The sequence below is a fragment of the Cajanus cajan genome, chromosome 11 (assembly GCF_000230855.2).
Source record: "Cajanus cajan strain Asha chromosome 11, NIPB_CcT2T_4, whole genome shotgun sequence".
Taxonomy (NCBI): Eukaryota; Viridiplantae; Streptophyta; class Magnoliopsida; order Fabales; family Fabaceae; genus Cajanus; species Cajanus cajan.
In genome coordinates this window covers 43,084,047-43,102,914 of record NC_138527.1, presented here as the reverse complement: position 1 = coordinate 43,102,914, position 18,868 = coordinate 43,084,047, and the positions used below count along the sequence as shown (strand labels likewise).

At 40.8% G+C, this 18,868-nt stretch overlaps 2 protein-coding genes across 7 annotated transcripts; both read left to right on the top strand.

Annotated features, from left to right (window-relative positions):
- Positions 1-212: 212 nt before the first annotated feature.
- On the top strand, positions 213-2,268 carry LOC145953272 (small ribosomal subunit protein eS6-like). 6 transcript variants are annotated; one of them, XM_083067187.1, is made up of 5 exons: positions 213-605; positions 737-801; positions 1,278-1,335; positions 1,437-1,545; positions 1,635-1,835. In XM_083067187.1, exons 1-4 carry the CDS (start codon positions 271-273, stop codon positions 1,495-1,497), a joined length of 519 nt encoding a protein of 172 aa, XP_082923313.1. In that variant the 5' UTR covers positions 213-270; the 3' UTR covers positions 1,498-1,545; positions 1,635-1,835. The 6 variants fall into 6 exon arrangements, 4 of the variants coding, with proteins under 4 accessions (XP_082923313.1, XP_082923312.1, XP_082923315.1 ...); XM_083067186.1 differs by lacking the exon at positions 1,635-1,835 and adding an exon at positions 2,067-2,268 and having other exon boundaries at positions 221-605; XR_014430812.1 differs by lacking the exon at positions 1,635-1,835 and adding an exon at positions 2,067-2,268 and having other exon boundaries at positions 226-571.
- Positions 2,269-3,858: 1,590 nt separating this feature from the next.
- LOC109801365 (uncharacterized) lies at positions 3,859-5,900 on the top strand. Its single transcript, XM_020362417.3, has one exon. It carries the CDS (start codon positions 4,000-4,002, stop codon positions 5,728-5,730), a length of 1,731 nt encoding a protein of 576 aa, XP_020218006.3. The 5' UTR covers positions 3,859-3,999; the 3' UTR covers positions 5,731-5,900.
- The last annotated feature ends 12,968 nt before the right edge of the window (positions 5,901-18,868 follow it).

The window sequence follows — 18,868 nt, the reverse complement described above, 5'->3', positions numbered from 1 at the left end:
TCATTTTTGCTATCAGATGTAGGTTTTGGTCCTTTTGGATATTTAATTTCTCATATCACAACCAAAATACTAAACAGATCAAGCTAACTAATTATAATTAGGAGTAGTTATTTTAGGAATGATTATTTACCACTAAAAATGTAATTAAAAAAGGATAGAATGGCATAGTAGAACAAGCCCAGTGAAAACGAGGGAAAAAACAAAGGCAGATGATAAACACACCTCCACTCTCGTATAAACACACCCCCTTTTTTTAAAAAAATATATAAAATGTCTAAATTACCCTTAAAAAAAAAATTCCTAAACTTATACCTCCCTTCCCCTTACTCCCGTTCCCCGCACCCCCCTTCCCGCACCCCCCTTCCCGCACCCCCTTTACCGCATCCCACACCCCCCTTCCCCGCACCACCACACCCCACACCCCCTTCCACTTGTGATTTGTGGCGGTTATTTGGCAGTTTCTGGCGGTTAAAAACCGCCACAAATTACATTACCTGCGTCATTAATAACCGCCGGATCTACGATCGCCAAAAACCATTTGGGGTGGACATTTTGCGAACGATGGGACATTGTGCTCTTCCTGTTTGGGACTTTTATTGTTTGTGGTTTCGAAATTGTCATAGATTTTGAGTTTAATCGTTGCATTCTTATTATGATTGCCTTTTTTCTGAGTTTAATCGTTCCTTGTTCGGATTTTCCCGTGTTTGTCGTTGTAACATGTTCCATTTTTCTGCAGTTTAACATTGCAAACCCCACCACTGGATGCCAGAAGAAGCTGGAAATTGATGACGACCAGAAGCTGTAAGTTTTTTTTATTTTTTTTATTTTTATAACTTTTTCTTTATTTTCAATTATGTTGCAGAAGAAAAAACGTCACTTTAATGTGGCGATGCTCAGAAACGAAAATTTACTTCAATGTTACATTGTGCTCTTCCTGTTTGGGACTTTTATTGTTTGTGGTTTCGAAATTGCCATAGATTTTGAGTTTAATTGTTGCATTCTTATTATGATTGCCTTTTTTTTCTTAATTAAATTTGTTAGCTTTATATTTAACCTGTTCTATAACTGTAGTGCATGTAGTTTACTTGCATCTCCATACGTTTATAGATATTCATCATGAACGAGAATTTTTTTAGTTGACATGATATTAGTGTCGATATGACTTTAACATTAGTCTGTAGTTGCTATGTGAAGTTCTTTTTTATGTTTTTTTTTGTGGCTTTTTATTGGATTTGCATATATATTGTTATATTGTTATATCCTGTTTTGTACTGCAGTCGAGCATTTTGGGACAAGAGGATCTCCCACGAGGTCCTTGGTGATGCCTTGGGTGAGGTATGCGCTCATTAGCTGGAAATCTGAAATCAATGTTTGTTCCTATTTTTTGAGGAGCATTAATAAATGATATACTCACCTCTATAATTTTGCTACTGAAGGAGTTTAAAGGCTATGTTTCCAAAATCACTGGTGGGTGTGATAAACAAGGATTCCCAATGAAGCAGGGAGTGCTGACCCCTGGTCGTGTCCGACTCTTGCTCCACAGAGGTACGATTGCTATACTGCTTCAATCAATTGTTTTCCTGCTTGGTTATAATTATTAACAGATCATAATTATAATTGGTTGATGTTGGCAGCATTGGATGACTGCCATATTCTACATTTGGCTGCAGACTTTATAATTTTTAGAATGTATTCCTGATTTTCTCTACCTGCTTCTTTTTTGTGTATTTGTAGTCTACTTATTTTGTGTGTATGTGTTGTTATTTGAGGATGCCTATGTCTTTATGCAATGACTTTTAACTTTCTCTAGAAGCCTATTTATTGCATGATTCTCACGGCTATGTTAGTTTGCAGACTTGTTAATGATTGAATTCTCTTTGTGGCGGTTTGAAACCCCCACAAAATGCATTTTTATTTGACATGTTTGGACGGTCGGAAACCGCCACAAAATTGCAGTTTTATTTGACTTGTTTCTCATTTTGTGGCGGTTTTACACCGCCACAAAATTCATTTTAATGATACTATCCACTTTGGGTAAAGTCCTATGTTATGTTTGACCAATTTAGTTGCTTCCTGGCGCATTATGTGGGGAGATTGGAGAATGGGAAAGTTTTTGATAGCAGCTACAATCGTGGCAAGCCACTAACTTCTCGTATCGGTGTTGGAGAGGTATGAATGATAGGTAGATAGTTATATTTTTTTCATACACTTTAACTGTAATCAGCAATATTCAATAATATTGATAACAAATTTAATGTGTTTTCTCTACTTGTGCATTTTAACATTAGTATTTGAGAACCTCCGTCTGATATGAGCTATAAATTTTTGATAAAATTAATTTTGAGAACCATCTTTAGAATGAAACTAATATGCAGAAACCCAGCGTTCACAAAATGTTCATCCCAAATGATTTTTGGCGATTGTAGATCCGGCGGTTATTAATGACGTGGGTAATTCAATTTGTGACGGTTTTTAACCGCCAGAAATTGCCAAAATAACTGCCACAAATCACAAGTGGAAGGGGGTGTGGGTGTGGGGTGCGGGGAAGGGAGGTGTGGCGTGCGGGAAGGGGGGTGCGAGAAATGGGGGTAAGGGGAAGAGAGGTGTAAGTTTAGGAATTTTTTTTAAGGGTAATTTAAACATTTTATATATTTTTTTAAAAAAGGGGGTGTGTTTATACGAGAGTGGAGGTGTGTTTATCATCTGCCAAAAACAAATTGAGCTGGGCCCAATGAGAAGAAACGAAAAATATGGAGAAGACAAAAATTGGGCAAAGCCGAATGTTTCTGAATGTTGGTCAAATAATGAATTGGGCCCAGACAATAGAGCTTTAACCCAGAACCAACATACGTCTGAAAATGCGAAAATTACACACGGTTTGACTACCAAGACAAACACACATGGAGTGTTTCACAATTCACACCCCTTGGGACTCCCTATTTACACTCATCACAGATTCACAGGTCGTGTACTCCGTAGAAAAAATTGGCCAAATTATGGTTAAATTAAATGTGGAGAGAAAAACCAACGACTTAATCACTCATACCCTACTAATGTAAATTTTTTTAATAGTATTTAAAAGATATGATTGATTATCGATGTAAAAAAGTTTTATACTTTACATTGATAATGTATGAATGATTAACTCAAAACCAAATATGGCAGATAAAACAGAAACAGAATAATTGGAAAAGAATAATTTGGGGGTCTTGGTGATAGTGCCGGCAACTATGAAAACTCAGCCTTCACCTTTTACCTTTTGTTTGTTTTGTATATAAGCAATAACTTGAACATTCAATGCTCTACAAATTCCAATTCTAATTTTATCCGTTGACGGAAGAACCACATCCGCTTCTCCAAGCCAAGGCCCGTGTTATGGACCAACCAACTTCCCTGTCCGGATTGTGATTTCCAGCAATCCTAATTTCTTAAGCAAACCCAATTAATACGTCATGGAACTTTACATGCATGAAACCAAATGATGCCGTAGCACCCCTGTGGTAAATAATTGCCATTGTACACCTTTTTTTCAACACATTCTTTATAATCAGTTGAAATTTATTAAAAGAATGCAAAAAAAAATAAAATTATACATTTTACTGCTTATTTAGATGAACGTAGAGCACACCAGCGAATCAACAAATTATACATTTTAATAAGTACTAAAGTGTATTAAAAGAAATTTATTAAATATGAACTATTAAAGTTCACTTAGTAATAGAGAGATGCTGTAATATGAGCAGGGAGTGAAGTTCAACTTATTACTGACATAATTCATACCGATTAAAAGAATTGTTAAATATTGTAAGGGTTGAACTCCTTTTTAGACTATGTGTCAATGGATGAGAGTTGTGGAACACTACAAAAGACAACCTGTCTGGCTGACTATTGAACTTAGACATTTACAACAACCAACTTAATGAAATTTCCAATGAATACAACTAGAAAAAGAAAGGAAAAGACAATATAGCAGAATAGTATGAAAGTGAAAGAAAGAAAATGCAGCCACCTTGTGCAGGAGAAGCATCACAACCCTGCTACAACGCCTGTTTCCCTTCTTCTTCTATGCTTTCCTCTTACACTCAAAAGTTTCCCAATTCTAGCCATGATGACTTTGAGGCAGCCACATCTTCCACTCTTCCTCCACACACCCAATTCACCAACCATGAGGCCCTCCCCTCTTTGGACGACTCATACATCAACTTCACCAAATCATACCCTTCATTTGCCAATACATCTCAACTTGATCGAATCCGTGCCCAAGAATATCATCACTTGAACCCCTTCAACATTTGTTTTGACTACACTGGTTATGGCCTTTTCTCCCACGCTCAGGACCAATCATCTTCATATGCTTCTTCATCTTCTCGTCCTCCCCCTCCTCCACCACCCTTCTTTCTCATCTCTTACAAGTCAGTAACCTTGCACTCTCAGATACTCTATGGAGGCCAAGAATCCGAACTAGAATCCAAAATCAGAGGAAGAATCATGGCGTTTACGAACATCTCTGAAGATGACTACACTCTTGTTTTCATTGCCAACGATGTATCTGCCTTTAAACTTGTAGCAGATTCTTTTCAGTTTCAGCCTCATGGAGAGCTTCTCACAGTGTATGACCACAAGAGTGAGGCAGTGGATACGATGATTGAGACCTGCAAGGAGCAAGGAGTCCATGTCATGTCAGCTAAGTTCACCTGGCCAAGTCTCAGTATCATGGGAAGAAAACTGAAGAAGATGGTAATGTGTAAAAGGGGGAAGAGAAAGAAAGGGCTATTTGTTTTTCCTCTTCATTCAGGTGTTACTGGGACACCCTATTCGTATATTTGGATGTCCTTGGCACAAAAATTTGGTTGGCATGTCTTGCTTGATGCACGTGCATTGGGTCCTAAGGAGATGGACACCTTGGGTTTGACTATGTTTAAGCCTGATTTTATAGTGTGTTCATTATACAAAGTTTTCGGTCAAAACCCATCCGGTTTTGGGTGCTTGTTCATCAAGAAATCTAGTATCTCTGCTCTAAGAGAATCAGGCAATGCTACAAGCATGGGAATTGTAGGCCTCTCTCCAGCATTTAGATCAGTGTCACCACATGGAACTGAACAAGTGTTGTCATCATCAGAAATTGTGGAGTTAAGCACATGCACATCCCTTGAGTCGGGTCAATCTAGAGAAAGATTAGGCGCAGGCTTAGAAATTGAGTGTAGAGGATTGGACCATGCTGACTCGGTGGGGCTAGTAGTAATTAGTTGTAGGGGTAAGTATCTTATCAATTGGCTTGTTAATGCATTAATAAGACTTGAACATCCACATCCTCCAACTGGGCATGCTCTAATTAGGATATATGGACCAAAGATAAGTGCACAGCGTGGACATGTTGTGGCATTTAATGTGTTTGATTGGAAAGGAGAAAAGGTGGATCCTGCAATTGTACAGAAACTAGCAGGTCGTAACAATATCTCTTTAAGTAACGCATTTTTGCAAAACATATGGTTCTCGGAGAGGAGTGATGAAGAGGGACAAAGGGCTTTGGAAAACAGAGATAAAGTATCTAACAAGACACGAAAGAGTGGTTTTGGGATAACTGTTGTGACAGCTGCACTTGGTTTGTTCACAAACTTTGAAGATGTATACAGGCTGTGGGCTTTTCTTTCCAGGTTCTTGGATGCTGACTTTGTGGACAAAGAGACATGGAGATACATGGCTATAAATCAAAAAACCATTCATATATGAATTATTCTTTTTTTGCCTTCCATCTAGTTGTCTACTATATATCAACTGCATCCCTTAAGCCTCATCTACTAATAACATCATCTCAAATTGTTTTGTTTTTTGGGGGCGTAACTCAGTTTGTTGAGTATGAATTTTTCTATTTTAATTAATATGTCACGTGTTTTTATTTATTTATTGTTTGGAGAGGCAAAAATGATAATATGGTATAGGCTCCATTTGGTTTACATTGAAAACCAAATTCTCAGGTAGTGCACTCGTTTAATATAAAATTTGTAACTGGAATTAATTTAGACTGAAATTTTAAAATCAATTAGATCAAAATCTACGACACACAAAGCATAGTTATCTTTTGGGAGGATATTGGATTGGGATTTTAAAATATTGTTTTAGTAAAAAGAAATTTAGTAAATTTTAAAAATATATATAAATGTAATACTTTTAAAGATTTTTTAAAAGATTTTGCATAAATGTAATAATTTTTAAGATTTTTTTTAAATATTATAATCAAGATTTTATAATATAAATTTTTAAAAGACTCTTATATAAAAAAAATTAATAGTTTGATCAAAAAAGATAGTTAGACTAAGTGATTCAACACTTACATTTTTTAATTTAGGATTGAAGTTTGATCTTTGACTTGGACATGAATTCATGAGTAAAGATATTACTTTATTTTTATAAGAGTTATTTTAATGAAAGAAGAGTTATATATTCTTGTTAAAACAAAAGAGAGAGAGAGAAAGATGAACTAAATAGGTTTGGTATCCTTTGGGCCTAATTTTTATTGGTCCAATTGGCCCATCAGGGTAAACTGACCCAATATTTTCTAAACCTACAAATAAGAGTCCAACATGACAAATTAATGAACAAAAATTTTGATTGAGTCAATTTTGACAATTCTACTGATGACATTAAATTTTTATACATGTGATGGTACATGCCATTTTTTAATGTGTCACATGTGCAAAAATTTAATGTTGTTAATTTAAAATGAAAAAAAAATTATATTGCATCATTTTTTTAAAATAAATTGAACCGATAAAGTAAAATGAGGTAAAAAAAATATAATAATAAATAAACTTATTATTAGCTTTTTTTAAGTCAATATCTACAAAGTATGGGGAAAAAAGTCATAAATCAAATAGAATGAAAGAGCAATAAAAACATCAATTTATTACATCAACATATAAGGAGAGTTTACCTTTTTTAGTGTCATGTTATCCTAAACACGACAAAAAAAAAAGTGAAAATATGAAAAACCTTCAATCATAGCCCATTTAAAGATAACACCACTGAAGTTAAAGCCTTGGGCCCAAGAAAAATGCTAACTATTTTAACTTGACAAAGTAAAATGATTAGTTAAAATTGTTTATAATTAAATTCGAAAGAAGTAATTAATTAAAAAAAATACATATAAGTTAGCATTTCAGATCAATCAAACGTTAATCATGTATCAGTTATATTTAATTAAACTAATTAATTATCCTTAATTATATAAAAGTAAATCATGACATTAAGAGCAACCAAATAAAAAATTTAATTTGTTGGATACCGTAACGACTAAGTCACTATAGTTAGTGGCTCACTACTAACAATAGAAATATAATATACCTATTTAGAATTAACATACAAAAAGTATGTGAATAAATATATGTGATATATGTATTAGAATATAGATAAAACAATTGAAAATTTAGATATTTTAACCACGTGAATATATATATATATATATATATATATATATATATATATGAGAATTCAAATAATATTGATATAATTTTTACTAACTATGATATCGCTTAATAACTTTATATTAAATATAAATTTTATAAATTTAATCGTTAAATTAAAAGTATTTTTACTAAAAGATAAAATATTGTATTGTCTTTCTCTTTTATGTCAAAATTCACAATTTAACCTATTTAATTTAATATCATTAATAAAAATTACACTAGAAGTAAGTATTAATGCTATTCATTCTCTGTATGTGAAAATATAAAATATATTATATTTTTATCCGTTAGAAATATTTATATTATCACTGTCCTATCATATTAATTTAACATGTCAAAGAATAATTACTTGAAAATTTTCAAAAATATTTTTAATTTAATTATTCACAAAATTATACCTTAATTTAATTATTCATTAGAAAATACAATTTTGTTTAAAATATATTTTGAAATAGTTTTAGTTGATCATCAATCATTCACTTATTAAAAAATTATAAAATGTATAATTAAATTTAAATTAATTATTAAAATAATAAATATAATAGAAACAATTAAATAAATTATATATACACTTTTATATATACATCAATATATATATATAATATAAATTAACTTATATATAAGCATTAAATATTGTAATAATTATATTTTATTTTTTTAATATAATATATTTTTTTAATTAATATAATATATAATATATTATCATAAAACACTAATTTATATAGATATTATTAAAATATTATATTAATAATATCAATTAAATTATATTTTAACACTTATATATTATTTTTAATACAGAAATTAATATTATACAATGAAGATATTAATTGCATCGATTTAATAATATCGAATTTATTTTACTTACATAAATATATTATTTTTATTTTGATATATAACTTTTAAAATGTTTTATAAAAATAATAATGAAAAATATTTGTAAGATATATAGTTAATTTTAACAAAATTTATAATAATTTTTAAAATTATAATTAAATATATAAATCAAGAAATAAGTTGCTAAAGTATTTTATAATAAATCTTTTTGTAATAATAATTAATAAAATTTAACAGAAAAATATAGATAATGTACCGGAGAGACCGTATCGGTCACGTGGGCCAACACGTGCCATTTCGTCAGACACCCATGCATAGCCACGTACAAGCATCACCATCAACGTCGGCTCGGCATGAGGCCGAGAACCGACATCAGTCTGGTTAACGCAAATATGGACCATCATCACTCATCGATTCGGCTCGGTCAGGTACCGTTCCGACACAGAACATACCGGAAGTATACAAGCTGCCGTATACGAACTAGACGGCTCGGTCATTTGCCGTTCCGACTAGTATTCATTAGCCGGCTCGGCCTCTGGCCGAAGGGTTAAGCAAGTCATAACAAGTAATCACAATCAAGAAAGGTAAGTACATGATTAAAGCCTAAACGACCAATTAGTACCGTATTACCTAATTTGGTAAATATCTGAGAGGGCCCATCACGCTCAGGCCCATGTCAGATGCTATAAATAGGTCACACGTAACAAGGTATGTCACTGTTCATTCATTACCCTAGAAAATCGTGCCCACACTGACTTAAGCATCGGAGTATCTTTTGCAGGTACCTCCCCCTCCGAAGAATCCACCTAGAGCTCTCGTTCGGTCCTCATATTCCCCTGAAGATTACGAGTGTACCCTCAGGCAGGTACATTTTGGCGCCCACCGTGGGGCCGAACCGATAGCTCTCGAGAAAGACGTATCCAGCACTGTTTCGACGTCATGGTGAAGACAAGGAAGACTAACGCTGAACACCAGTCCGAGGAGGAGCATCAGTCCGGGGCCGAAACGGTAGAGGAGACAAACTTGACCGATGTGGTACGGCAAATGAAAGAGGAAATGATTGCCATGAAACAGCAGCGAGAGAGAGATGCCGCCGAAATGGCTGCGTTGAGAGAAGAAAATGCTGCCCTGAAAAACCAATACCGAGATCCCACATGGAAACCATCCGAGACGACCCATACTCAGGGGTCGTTTCATTCACACGGACACCACACCCCTGCCAACCACACCTCTATTGCCACCCCAGCCGCTCATGCTTCAGCTAGTAAGCCGATACTGCCGATGCCGGCTGGAGCACATCGGCATCCCTTTACATCAAATATCATGCAGACCGCGCTTCTTGATCATTGGAAGTCGTTGCCTCTCGACAAGTACGATGGGACCACTGATCCCGATGAACACGTAGATGTGTTCTTGACTCAAGTCACTTTAAGCACAACCGATGATGCCGCCTTATGTCGAATTTTCCCAACATCGCTAAAAGGACGAGCTCTGAGTTGGTTCACTCGGCTTCCGGCCAACTCAATCGATTCGTTTAGTACATTGGCCTCCCAATTCACAATTCAGTTTGCTACCAGTAGGCCTCACCAACTGACCTCGTTGGCTCTGGTAAGCATTCGTCAGGAGAAAAAGGAATCCCTTCGGACATTCATGAGCCGATTCAACAAGGCGGCACTGGAAATCCGAGACCTAAACCCGGCCGTCGCCCTGCATCATCTGACTACCGCCTTGAAGCCAGGTCCCTTCGCCAACAGTATTTGCAAGAAGCCACCATCCGACATGGATGACCTTCGGCGACGAGCCGATAAGTATATGCAAATGGAGGAGCTAGCTGAGTTCCGCAACCAAGCTAGAGCAGAAGTAGCGGCAAAGCCTGAAAGGCCAGTCGAGAATAATTTCCGAGGTCGCCCGAAAGAATTGGTACCTCGGGAGAGACCCCCTCGTGGCCCAAGGTATTCCCAGTACACACCACTTAACACTAACAGAGCAGCCATACTAGAGCAAGCGCTGGCCTCGGACGTGTTGGCCGTTCCAAAACGAGCTTCTACCCCCCCCAGGGCCGACACAACAAAATCTTGCCGCTACCACCGCAATCGGGGGCATTCGACAGAAGAATGCGCGGCTTTAAAAGACAAGATCGAAGACCTAATCAAACAAGGCCAGCTACAGGGTTTCATCGACCGACCGCACACAACTCGGCACGCCGACCGGTCAAGACGGCATGACCCTGAGCAAAGGAGAATGGAACCACGTCAGTATAGAGAACGGAGCCGGTCCAGAGAAAGACGAGATGTCGAACCCTCGTCACAGCCTCGGCGAGTCATCAATACCATAGCAGGAGGATTTGCTGGCGGTGGCTCATCTTCCTCATCGCAACGGAGGCATCTACGGGCCGTTCGACATGTTCACGCCGTTGAAACAGTCCGTCGGCAATTACCTACTATCACCTTTACCGAAGCCGATTTCAAAGGCATTGATCCGGAGCAAGACGACCCAATGGTAATCAGTGTAGAAATCCATAACTGCATTGTGCGTAAAACGTTGGTAGACCAGGGAAGCTCGGCAGATATCTTGTACTGGAACACGTTCAAACAGTTGGGTATTCCAGAATCCGAATTGGTCCCCTACAACGAGCCACTGGTGGGGTTCTCTGGTGAGCGAGTGAAGACGAAGGGGTATATCAAGCTGTCCACACGGTTCGGATTTGATGAAGCTGATCACCGCGATATCCCAGTCAAGTACGTAGTGGTGCATGCCAACACATCTTATAATATTCTGCTAGGACGACCGTCCTTGAATCGGCTCGGAGCCATTGTCTCCACTCCTCATCTGGCCATGAAGTTCCCGGCTGAGTCCGGACGAATCGTCACCATACACGCTGACCAGAAAATGGCGCGCGAATGTTATTTTAGTAGTTTAAGGTTGCCGAGAATGGAGGAGCCAACCGAACCGAGAAGGGTGCACTCGGTTTCGCAGCAGTCGACCATCGACCTCGATCCACGAATCGATCAGGAGGAAAGGGTAGAGCCCATTGAAGATAAACAACCCTTCCAAGTAGGAACGACAAAATCCCAAGTTACTTACTTGGGAACCTATTTAACCGAAGGGGAGCGCCTAGCCATTCAGCGTGTGGTCCTCGAGAATAGAGACTTGTTCGCTTGGCACCCATCTGATATGCCTGGCATTGACCCCAATTTCCTATGCCACAAACTCTCCGTTAGCAAAGAGGCTAGGCCGATTGCTTAACGGCGCCGGAAAACGGGGGAAGAAAGAAAAACCGCCATCGAAGCAGAGGTGACCAAGTTGCTAGACGCTCAGTTTATCCGAGAGGTGCACTACACGACTTGGCTGGCTAACGTGGTCATGGTTAGAAAGTCAAATGGGAAATGGCGTATGTGCACCGATTATACCAATTTAAATAAAGCCTGCCCAAAAGACGCCTACCCACTCCCGAACATCGATCGGCTCGTCGATGGGGCATCCGGCCACAAATTCTTGTCTTTTCTGGATGCTTACTCGGGATACAACCAGATCCGGATGCACCCCCAAGACGAAGAAAAAATTGCATTCATCACCGAAACGGCCAATTACTGTTACCGGGTGATGCCGTTCGGATTAAAAAATGTCGGGGCCACATATCAACGTTTGATGAATAAAATCTTCCACAACCAGATCGGCCGAAGCATGGAAGTTTATGTTGATGATATGGTGGTAAAATCAAGTGATGTATCGGCACATACGCATAACTTGGCCGAAGTGTTCCAGGCGCTTCGGCAACATCAGATGAGACTCAACCCCGAGAAATGTGTGTTTGGAGTTTCGGGCGGCAAGTTCTTGGGATTCATGCTATCCAACCGAGGTATTGAGGCGAATCCGGATAAATGCCAAGCCATCTTGGACATGAAAAGCCCGACAACGTTGAAAGAGGTTCAAAAGTTAGCCGGACGGCTCACTTCGTTGTCTCGCTTCCTTCCCTGTTTAGCCGAGATTGCCGGGCCGATCCTACTCTTGCTGAAGAAAACGCAACGATTCAAATGGACCCAAGAGTGTGAAGAAGCTTTTCAGCAGTTTAAAAACCGGCTCGGCATGCCCCCAGTATTATGTAAACCGGTCGTCGATGCAGATATGATTATCTATTTGTCGGTTTCGGACAGCTCCATCAGTGCCGTTATGATGCAAGAAAACCAAGGTCAACAGCTCATCTATTTTATTAGTCGGACGTTGCAGGACGCCGAGCGACGTTATCAATTGCTCGAGAAGGTTGCCCTAGGACTCGTCTACGCCGCCCGACGGTTGAGACAGTACTTCCAAAGCCATAAGGTTGTCGTCCGAACCGACTGTCCGATCGCAAAGGTCCTTCGGAAGCCAGAAATTGCCGGCCGAATGATGGCGTGGTCGGTTGAGTTATCTGAATTTGACATATCCTTCGAGCCAAGGGGCCCTATTAAATCACAACACTTGGTAGATTTCGTCAACGAGCTCACTCCTCCAGGATCTTTCGAAGACCAACCTTGGATCCTTCATGTGGATGGATCATCTAACGCCCAAGGTAGTGGTGCAGGCATAATCCTCGCTAATCCTTCAGGCATCACAATTGAGCAATCCCTTCGGTTCGGCTTCCGCGCGTCCAATAACCAGGCCGAGTATGAAGCTTTAATAGCCGGACTTAGATTAGCCACAGAGATGAATGTTAAGAAGGTCATATGCTGGACCGACTCGAAAGTAGTTGCCGAACAAGTCAACGACAACTTTCAAGTCAAAGATGCTAATTTGTTGCAGTATTATCACCTCTTCCGAAAACTCAAAGATGATTTCACCGAGGTTCAAATTCGGCATATCCCAAGAAGTAACAACGAACGAGCCGATCAGTTAGCTCGGCTCGCCAGCACCAGAAAGCCAGGACAGCTAAGAACAACAATTCACCTCGAAGTCCCCTCTCCAAGTGTGGCCGTCGAGTGCATGGCTGCCGAGGTCGAAGTTCCAAGCTGGCTGACTCCTATTCGGAACTTCATCCTCCAGGGAGAATTGCCAACTGATTCGGTGGAAGCCAGAAAATTGCGAACCCAAGCAGCTCGGTACTCCATCATAGCCGGCGAACTCTACAGGCGCGGATTCTCCACCCCGTTGCTTAAGTGTATTGACAATCTCCAGGCCGACTATGTGATGAGGGAAATTCACGAAGGCATCTGCGGATCCCATTCCGGAGGCCGAACTCTTGCGGCAAAGGTATCACGAGCCGGATATTATTGGCCAACTCTAAAAGGAGATTGTGCTGAGTTTGTTAAGAGGTGCATACAGTGTCAACGGCATGGGAATCTAATCCACGCCTCGGCCGCCGAACTACACAGTATCAGCTCTCCATGGCCGTTTGCGTTATGGGGAATTGACGTACTTGGCCCATTCCCCATGGCGAGAGGACAAGTTAAGTTCCTTCTCGTGGCAGTAGATTACTTCACAAAATGGATTGAGGCCGAACCACTTGCTTGCATCTCTGCTGCTAACGTCCAAAAGTTTGTATGGAAGAACATCATCACCCGTTTCGGCATCCCATACGCCATCATTTTCAGATAACGGTCTCCAATTCACGGACAAAAGGTTCAACTCATTCCTCGAAAACCTTGGCATTCGGCACAGGTTCACATCGGTTGAGCACCCTCAGTCGAATGGCCAGGCCGAAGCGGCCAACAAGGTTATCCTTACCGAACTGAAAAGAAGACTCGGCTCAGCAAAAGGAGTATGGGCTGATGAATTACCAGAAGTCCTCTGGGCATACCGATGCACACCACAGTCCACCACTAAAGAAACCCCCTTTCGCCTAACATATGGTGCCGACGCAATGATACCGGTTGAAGTAGGGGAGCCATCATTCAGACGACAACATTTTCAAGAGGACTCCAATGACACATCTCTTCGGGCCGAACTAGATGTTCTTGAGGAAGTACGAGACAATTCGCAGGTAGTAGCCGAAGCATGCAAGCAACGCATGAGTCGGCGCTTCAATTCTAACCTCAAACCAAGAACATTTCACGACGGAGATCTTGTATGGAGGGCAACCGGCTCGGCAAGGCGCAACCCGTCTGAGGGCAAACTGGCAGCCAATTGGGACGGCCCGTTTCGAGTGCGCCACGCTCTTCATAACGGGGCATACAAGTTGGAGGAGTTATCCGGCAAAGTCCTCCCACGAACATGGAACTCTACGCACTTGAAGACTTACTATAGCTAGTTGTCTATTTCACAAACTTGTAAGCGTTGTAAGGGTGCACTCTTTTCCTTGAACCGGTCTTTTTCCCTCTTAAAAAATAGTGAAAAGAGGTTTTGGCCGGCAAGGTTTTTAACGAGGCATCCATTTATCAATAACAACACGATTCAATCACTCATGCTTTAATTAAATTATTCAAGTCTTCCCTCCCGAGATGTCTCTCGGCCAAGGATGTGGCTTTAATTAAATTATTCAAGTCTTCCCTCCCGAGATGTCTCTCGGCCAAGGATGTGGCTTTAATTAAATTATTCAAGTCTTCCCTCCCGAGATGTCTCTCGGCCAAGGATGTGGCTTTAATTAAATTATTCAAGTCTTCCCTCCCGAGATGTCTCTCGGCCAAGGATGTGGCTTTAATTAAATTATTCAAGTCTTCCCTCCCGAGATGTCTCTCGGCCAAGGATGTGGCTTTAATTAAATTATTCAAGTCTTCCCTCCCGAGATGTCTCTCGGCCAAGGATGTGGCTTTAATTAAATTATTCAAGTCTTCCCTCCCGAGATGTCTCTCGGCCAAGGATGTGGCTTTAATTAAATTATTCAAGTCTTCCCTCCCGAGATGTCTCTCGGCCAAGGATGTGGCTTTAATTAATTATTCAAGTCTTCCTTCCCGAGATATCTCTCGACCAAGGAGACGGCTCACGCAAATTAAGTTGTTAATCACCACAAGAGTTCACGCCAGTTATAACATAAAGAACGGAGAAATTTCATTAAAAGAGAAAGGTACATTATCAATAGGCGCTATCGGCCCCATAATACAAAAGAAACATTTAAGACACTACTTCTGCCTCCCCCTGAACTGGACCATCCTCAGGTGCAGCCTCCTCATTCAGAGTCTCCTCTTCGTTCGGCCCAGCTGGCCGAGCCGGAGCCTCCTCGTCGGCTTCCTGATCAGGTGGAATGGAGGTCATATCCACCAACTTCCCTTGGAAAAAATCTTTTGTCATGTCCAGGTGGAAGTCAGGGGGAAAGTCACCAAAGTAGCAAGCCTGCCGAGCAGCTTGAGCAAAACCGGCCTGATGCTGACTGAGAACCTTGGCGCGCGCCTTCTCCTGATAAGCACCAAAGGCAGCCTTTTCAGCATCCAGCTCCTTGCTCAGAGCTGTCACCTTATCAGTCTCGCCCTTCAGAGCAAGTTCGAGACGCTGTACCTTTAAGGCCAAGTCATCAGCGGTTCTTCCTCGGCGATCCATCTCGGACTGATACTTGCTACTAGCCGTCTGGGCGTCGGTCAAAGCAGCCAGTGTCTCTTGAAGAGACTTCTCCTGCTCAGCTAGCTGTTTGCGCAACTCATCAGCCTCACCGTTCGGCTGCATGACAATACTCTGTGCCATGGCCACAGCGCGCACTTGGAACTCACAAAAGAAGCTCCATTTCTGCGCCGAACTCATTCGGCTCAGCAGCCCCTGCCCTACCTCGGAGGTCAGGTCTTGACTCAGGAAATCCTGAGCGTTAACATTGCCAGCCAAGAAACTTGGTGCCGACAAGCTTTCGGGAACAGGGGGGCTAGCCACTCGGCGCTGTTTTGCCCGGCGACTCTCCTCCTCGGCCCTAGAGTCAGGCCTTCTTTTTTCAGGTTGGGGCCGGGTGGTCTTCTTCGGCCGAGACGTGGGTCCGACCCCGCTACCTTGACCAGCTAATTGATTCACGCGCGCGGCGGGCGCAGGCCTATTCGCGGTGTTCGACGCAAGTTGGTTCCGAAGCAAGTTGCGGATATCCAAATCATCATGAGCCGCCATTATACCTGCACATCATTAGTCAAAATCAATGATAACACTTGAATTCAAACAAGTAGGAAAAATACTATACCGATCAATTCTTCGACCACATCGGCCGAATCAAACAATCGGACAAGAGGACGGCATGGTAAGGGCCGAGGCAACTTGTTTAAAAAATCAAGACTTCTTCTCTCCTCCGGGGACATGCGTGATTTGGAAACCGTGTCGTACTTGCGCGGCTTCCGGGTCCAATACAAGGGAAATAGGGGATTCCCTTCGGCATCAAAGAAATACTTTTTTCCTGGTTCTGGCCGAATCATCACCTTCATAAATCCCACTTTAAATTTTTTGTACGAGGTGGTAAAAGGTTGCAGCAAGCAATCATTGTGACGAATCAACGACAGCCACTTAGCCTTTCTCGTTGGCCGAGACGTATAGAAGTGCAGGAATAGATGTGGAGTGGGCTGGAGACCGAGGGCTAGACACAAATGCCTAAACCCTTGCATAGCGGCCCAGGTGTTCGGGTGAAGTTGGCTCGGCGCCACATTAAGAAGTCGAAGTATACTCATGAAGTAATCGTCAAAAGGGAGGGATATCTTCAGATCCCGGAACATATAATCATACACGTAAAAGAATGGGTATTTGGACGACCCTTGATTCAAATAAACGAAGTCTGGATTTGAAGCCCCGTCACCTCGGCACGGTTGGAAAAAGATAGCAGAAGGCTCTTCATCTTCGGGAAAGTTTAAAAACTTTATGGCTGATACGAAGTCCACAAGAGACTTCTTGCTCGTATACCGAGAGTATACACTACCAACTTCACCATGTACCCACGAATACCCGGGAGTCGATATGGGAGGAAAAACTCTTGACGATTCCCCACCCCGACTCGGCTGATCTTCAGAACCCACAGCCGATGCCGAATCATTCCCGCTTTGCGACCGATCGGACCCCGAAGCCGACTCTGCGGAATCGCCCCCATTCGAAGCTGAAGCCGACGCTACCTCCTGGTTCGGCGTCGTCCTTAATCTAGATCCCTCTTCGTCCCCAGAGGAGTCAACATGAACAATGTCCAGGTTAGCCATTACGTACCTGATGATTGAACTTGACCAATTGCTGTTGAGTACTCAAAACGCTCTCAAATATCTTCGGCTCGGAGCAGCTAGTAAGTTTGCATGTGGAAACCCTTCCTCCTACACATCTATTTATAGGCGTTCTTAATAGGCAACTGAAGAGACACCCCCTCGTGCCTACCGTTGGATCATTTAGATCCAACGGTCTAGGGCGCGCAACTCTTCGCATGCGTCATTAATGACCAACGGTTATATCCCTTCGCTTCCCACCATAACTTCTCGCGTACGCCATCAAATACCCAACGGTCACAACCCTTCATATCCCACCATCAGTTGTAACCCTTGGCTTCTTCTTCACGGCACCGATTCAAAAATCCTCTTTTTATTTCATTAACCTTTCGCGTCGCTTCGTTCCTCAAAGGCTGGGGGGCTTGTGTACCGGAGAGACCGTATCGGTCACGTGGGCCAACACGTGCCATTTCGTCAGACACCCATGCATAGCCACGTACAAGCATCACCATCAACGTCGGCTCGGCATGAGGCCGAGAACCGACATCAGTCTGGTTAACGCAAATATGGACCATCATCACTCATCGATTCGGCTCGGTCAGGTACCGTTCCGACACAGAACATACCGGAAGTATACAAGCTGCCGTATACGGACTAGACGGCTCGGTCATTTGCCGTTCCGACTAGTATTCATTAGCCGGCTCGGCCTCTGGCCGAAGGGTTAAGCAAGTCATAACAAGTAATCACAATCAAGAAAGGTAAGTACATGATTAAAGCCTAAACGACCAATTAGTACCGTATTACCTAATTTGGTAAATATCTGAGAGGGCCCATCACGCTCAGGCCCATGTCAGATGCTATAAATAGGTCACACGTAACAAGGTATGTCACTGTTCATTCATTACCCTAGAAAATCGTGCCCACACTGACTTAAGCATCGGAGTATCTTTTGCAGGTACCTCCCCCTCCGAAGAATCCACCTAGAGCTCTCGTTCGGTCCTCATATTCCCCTGAAGATTACGAGTGTACCCTCAGGCAGGTACAGATAAAATATCATATATTAACATTTATCGAAAGAAAAAACTATAATTTTTAACATAAAAAAATGATAATGTAATATTTAAAATCAAATTAAACCAAATCAAAACAAATCACAAAAAAGTTTAATTTTACCTTTTTAAAGTTATATCTTAAATAAATAATTTAATATTATATATTTTTAACAGATGTTTAAAATTGTAAAATTTGAATTAAATTAAATTAAATCACAAAAAATTGGTTTAATATGATTTGAATTTTACAATACATTCAAAATGATGATATTTATTTTTATTTTTTTGACTTAAATATGTTTTAAATTATTTAAATTTAGGATAAATTTATTTTTGATGTCTCAAATTTAAAACTGTTATTTTTAGTTCCTATAATTTTAAAAAATTTGTTTTAATCTCTCAAGTCACCAATAACATATCTAGAAGTAACAAATTAAAATAATTATGTAATATGAATTGATTTAAT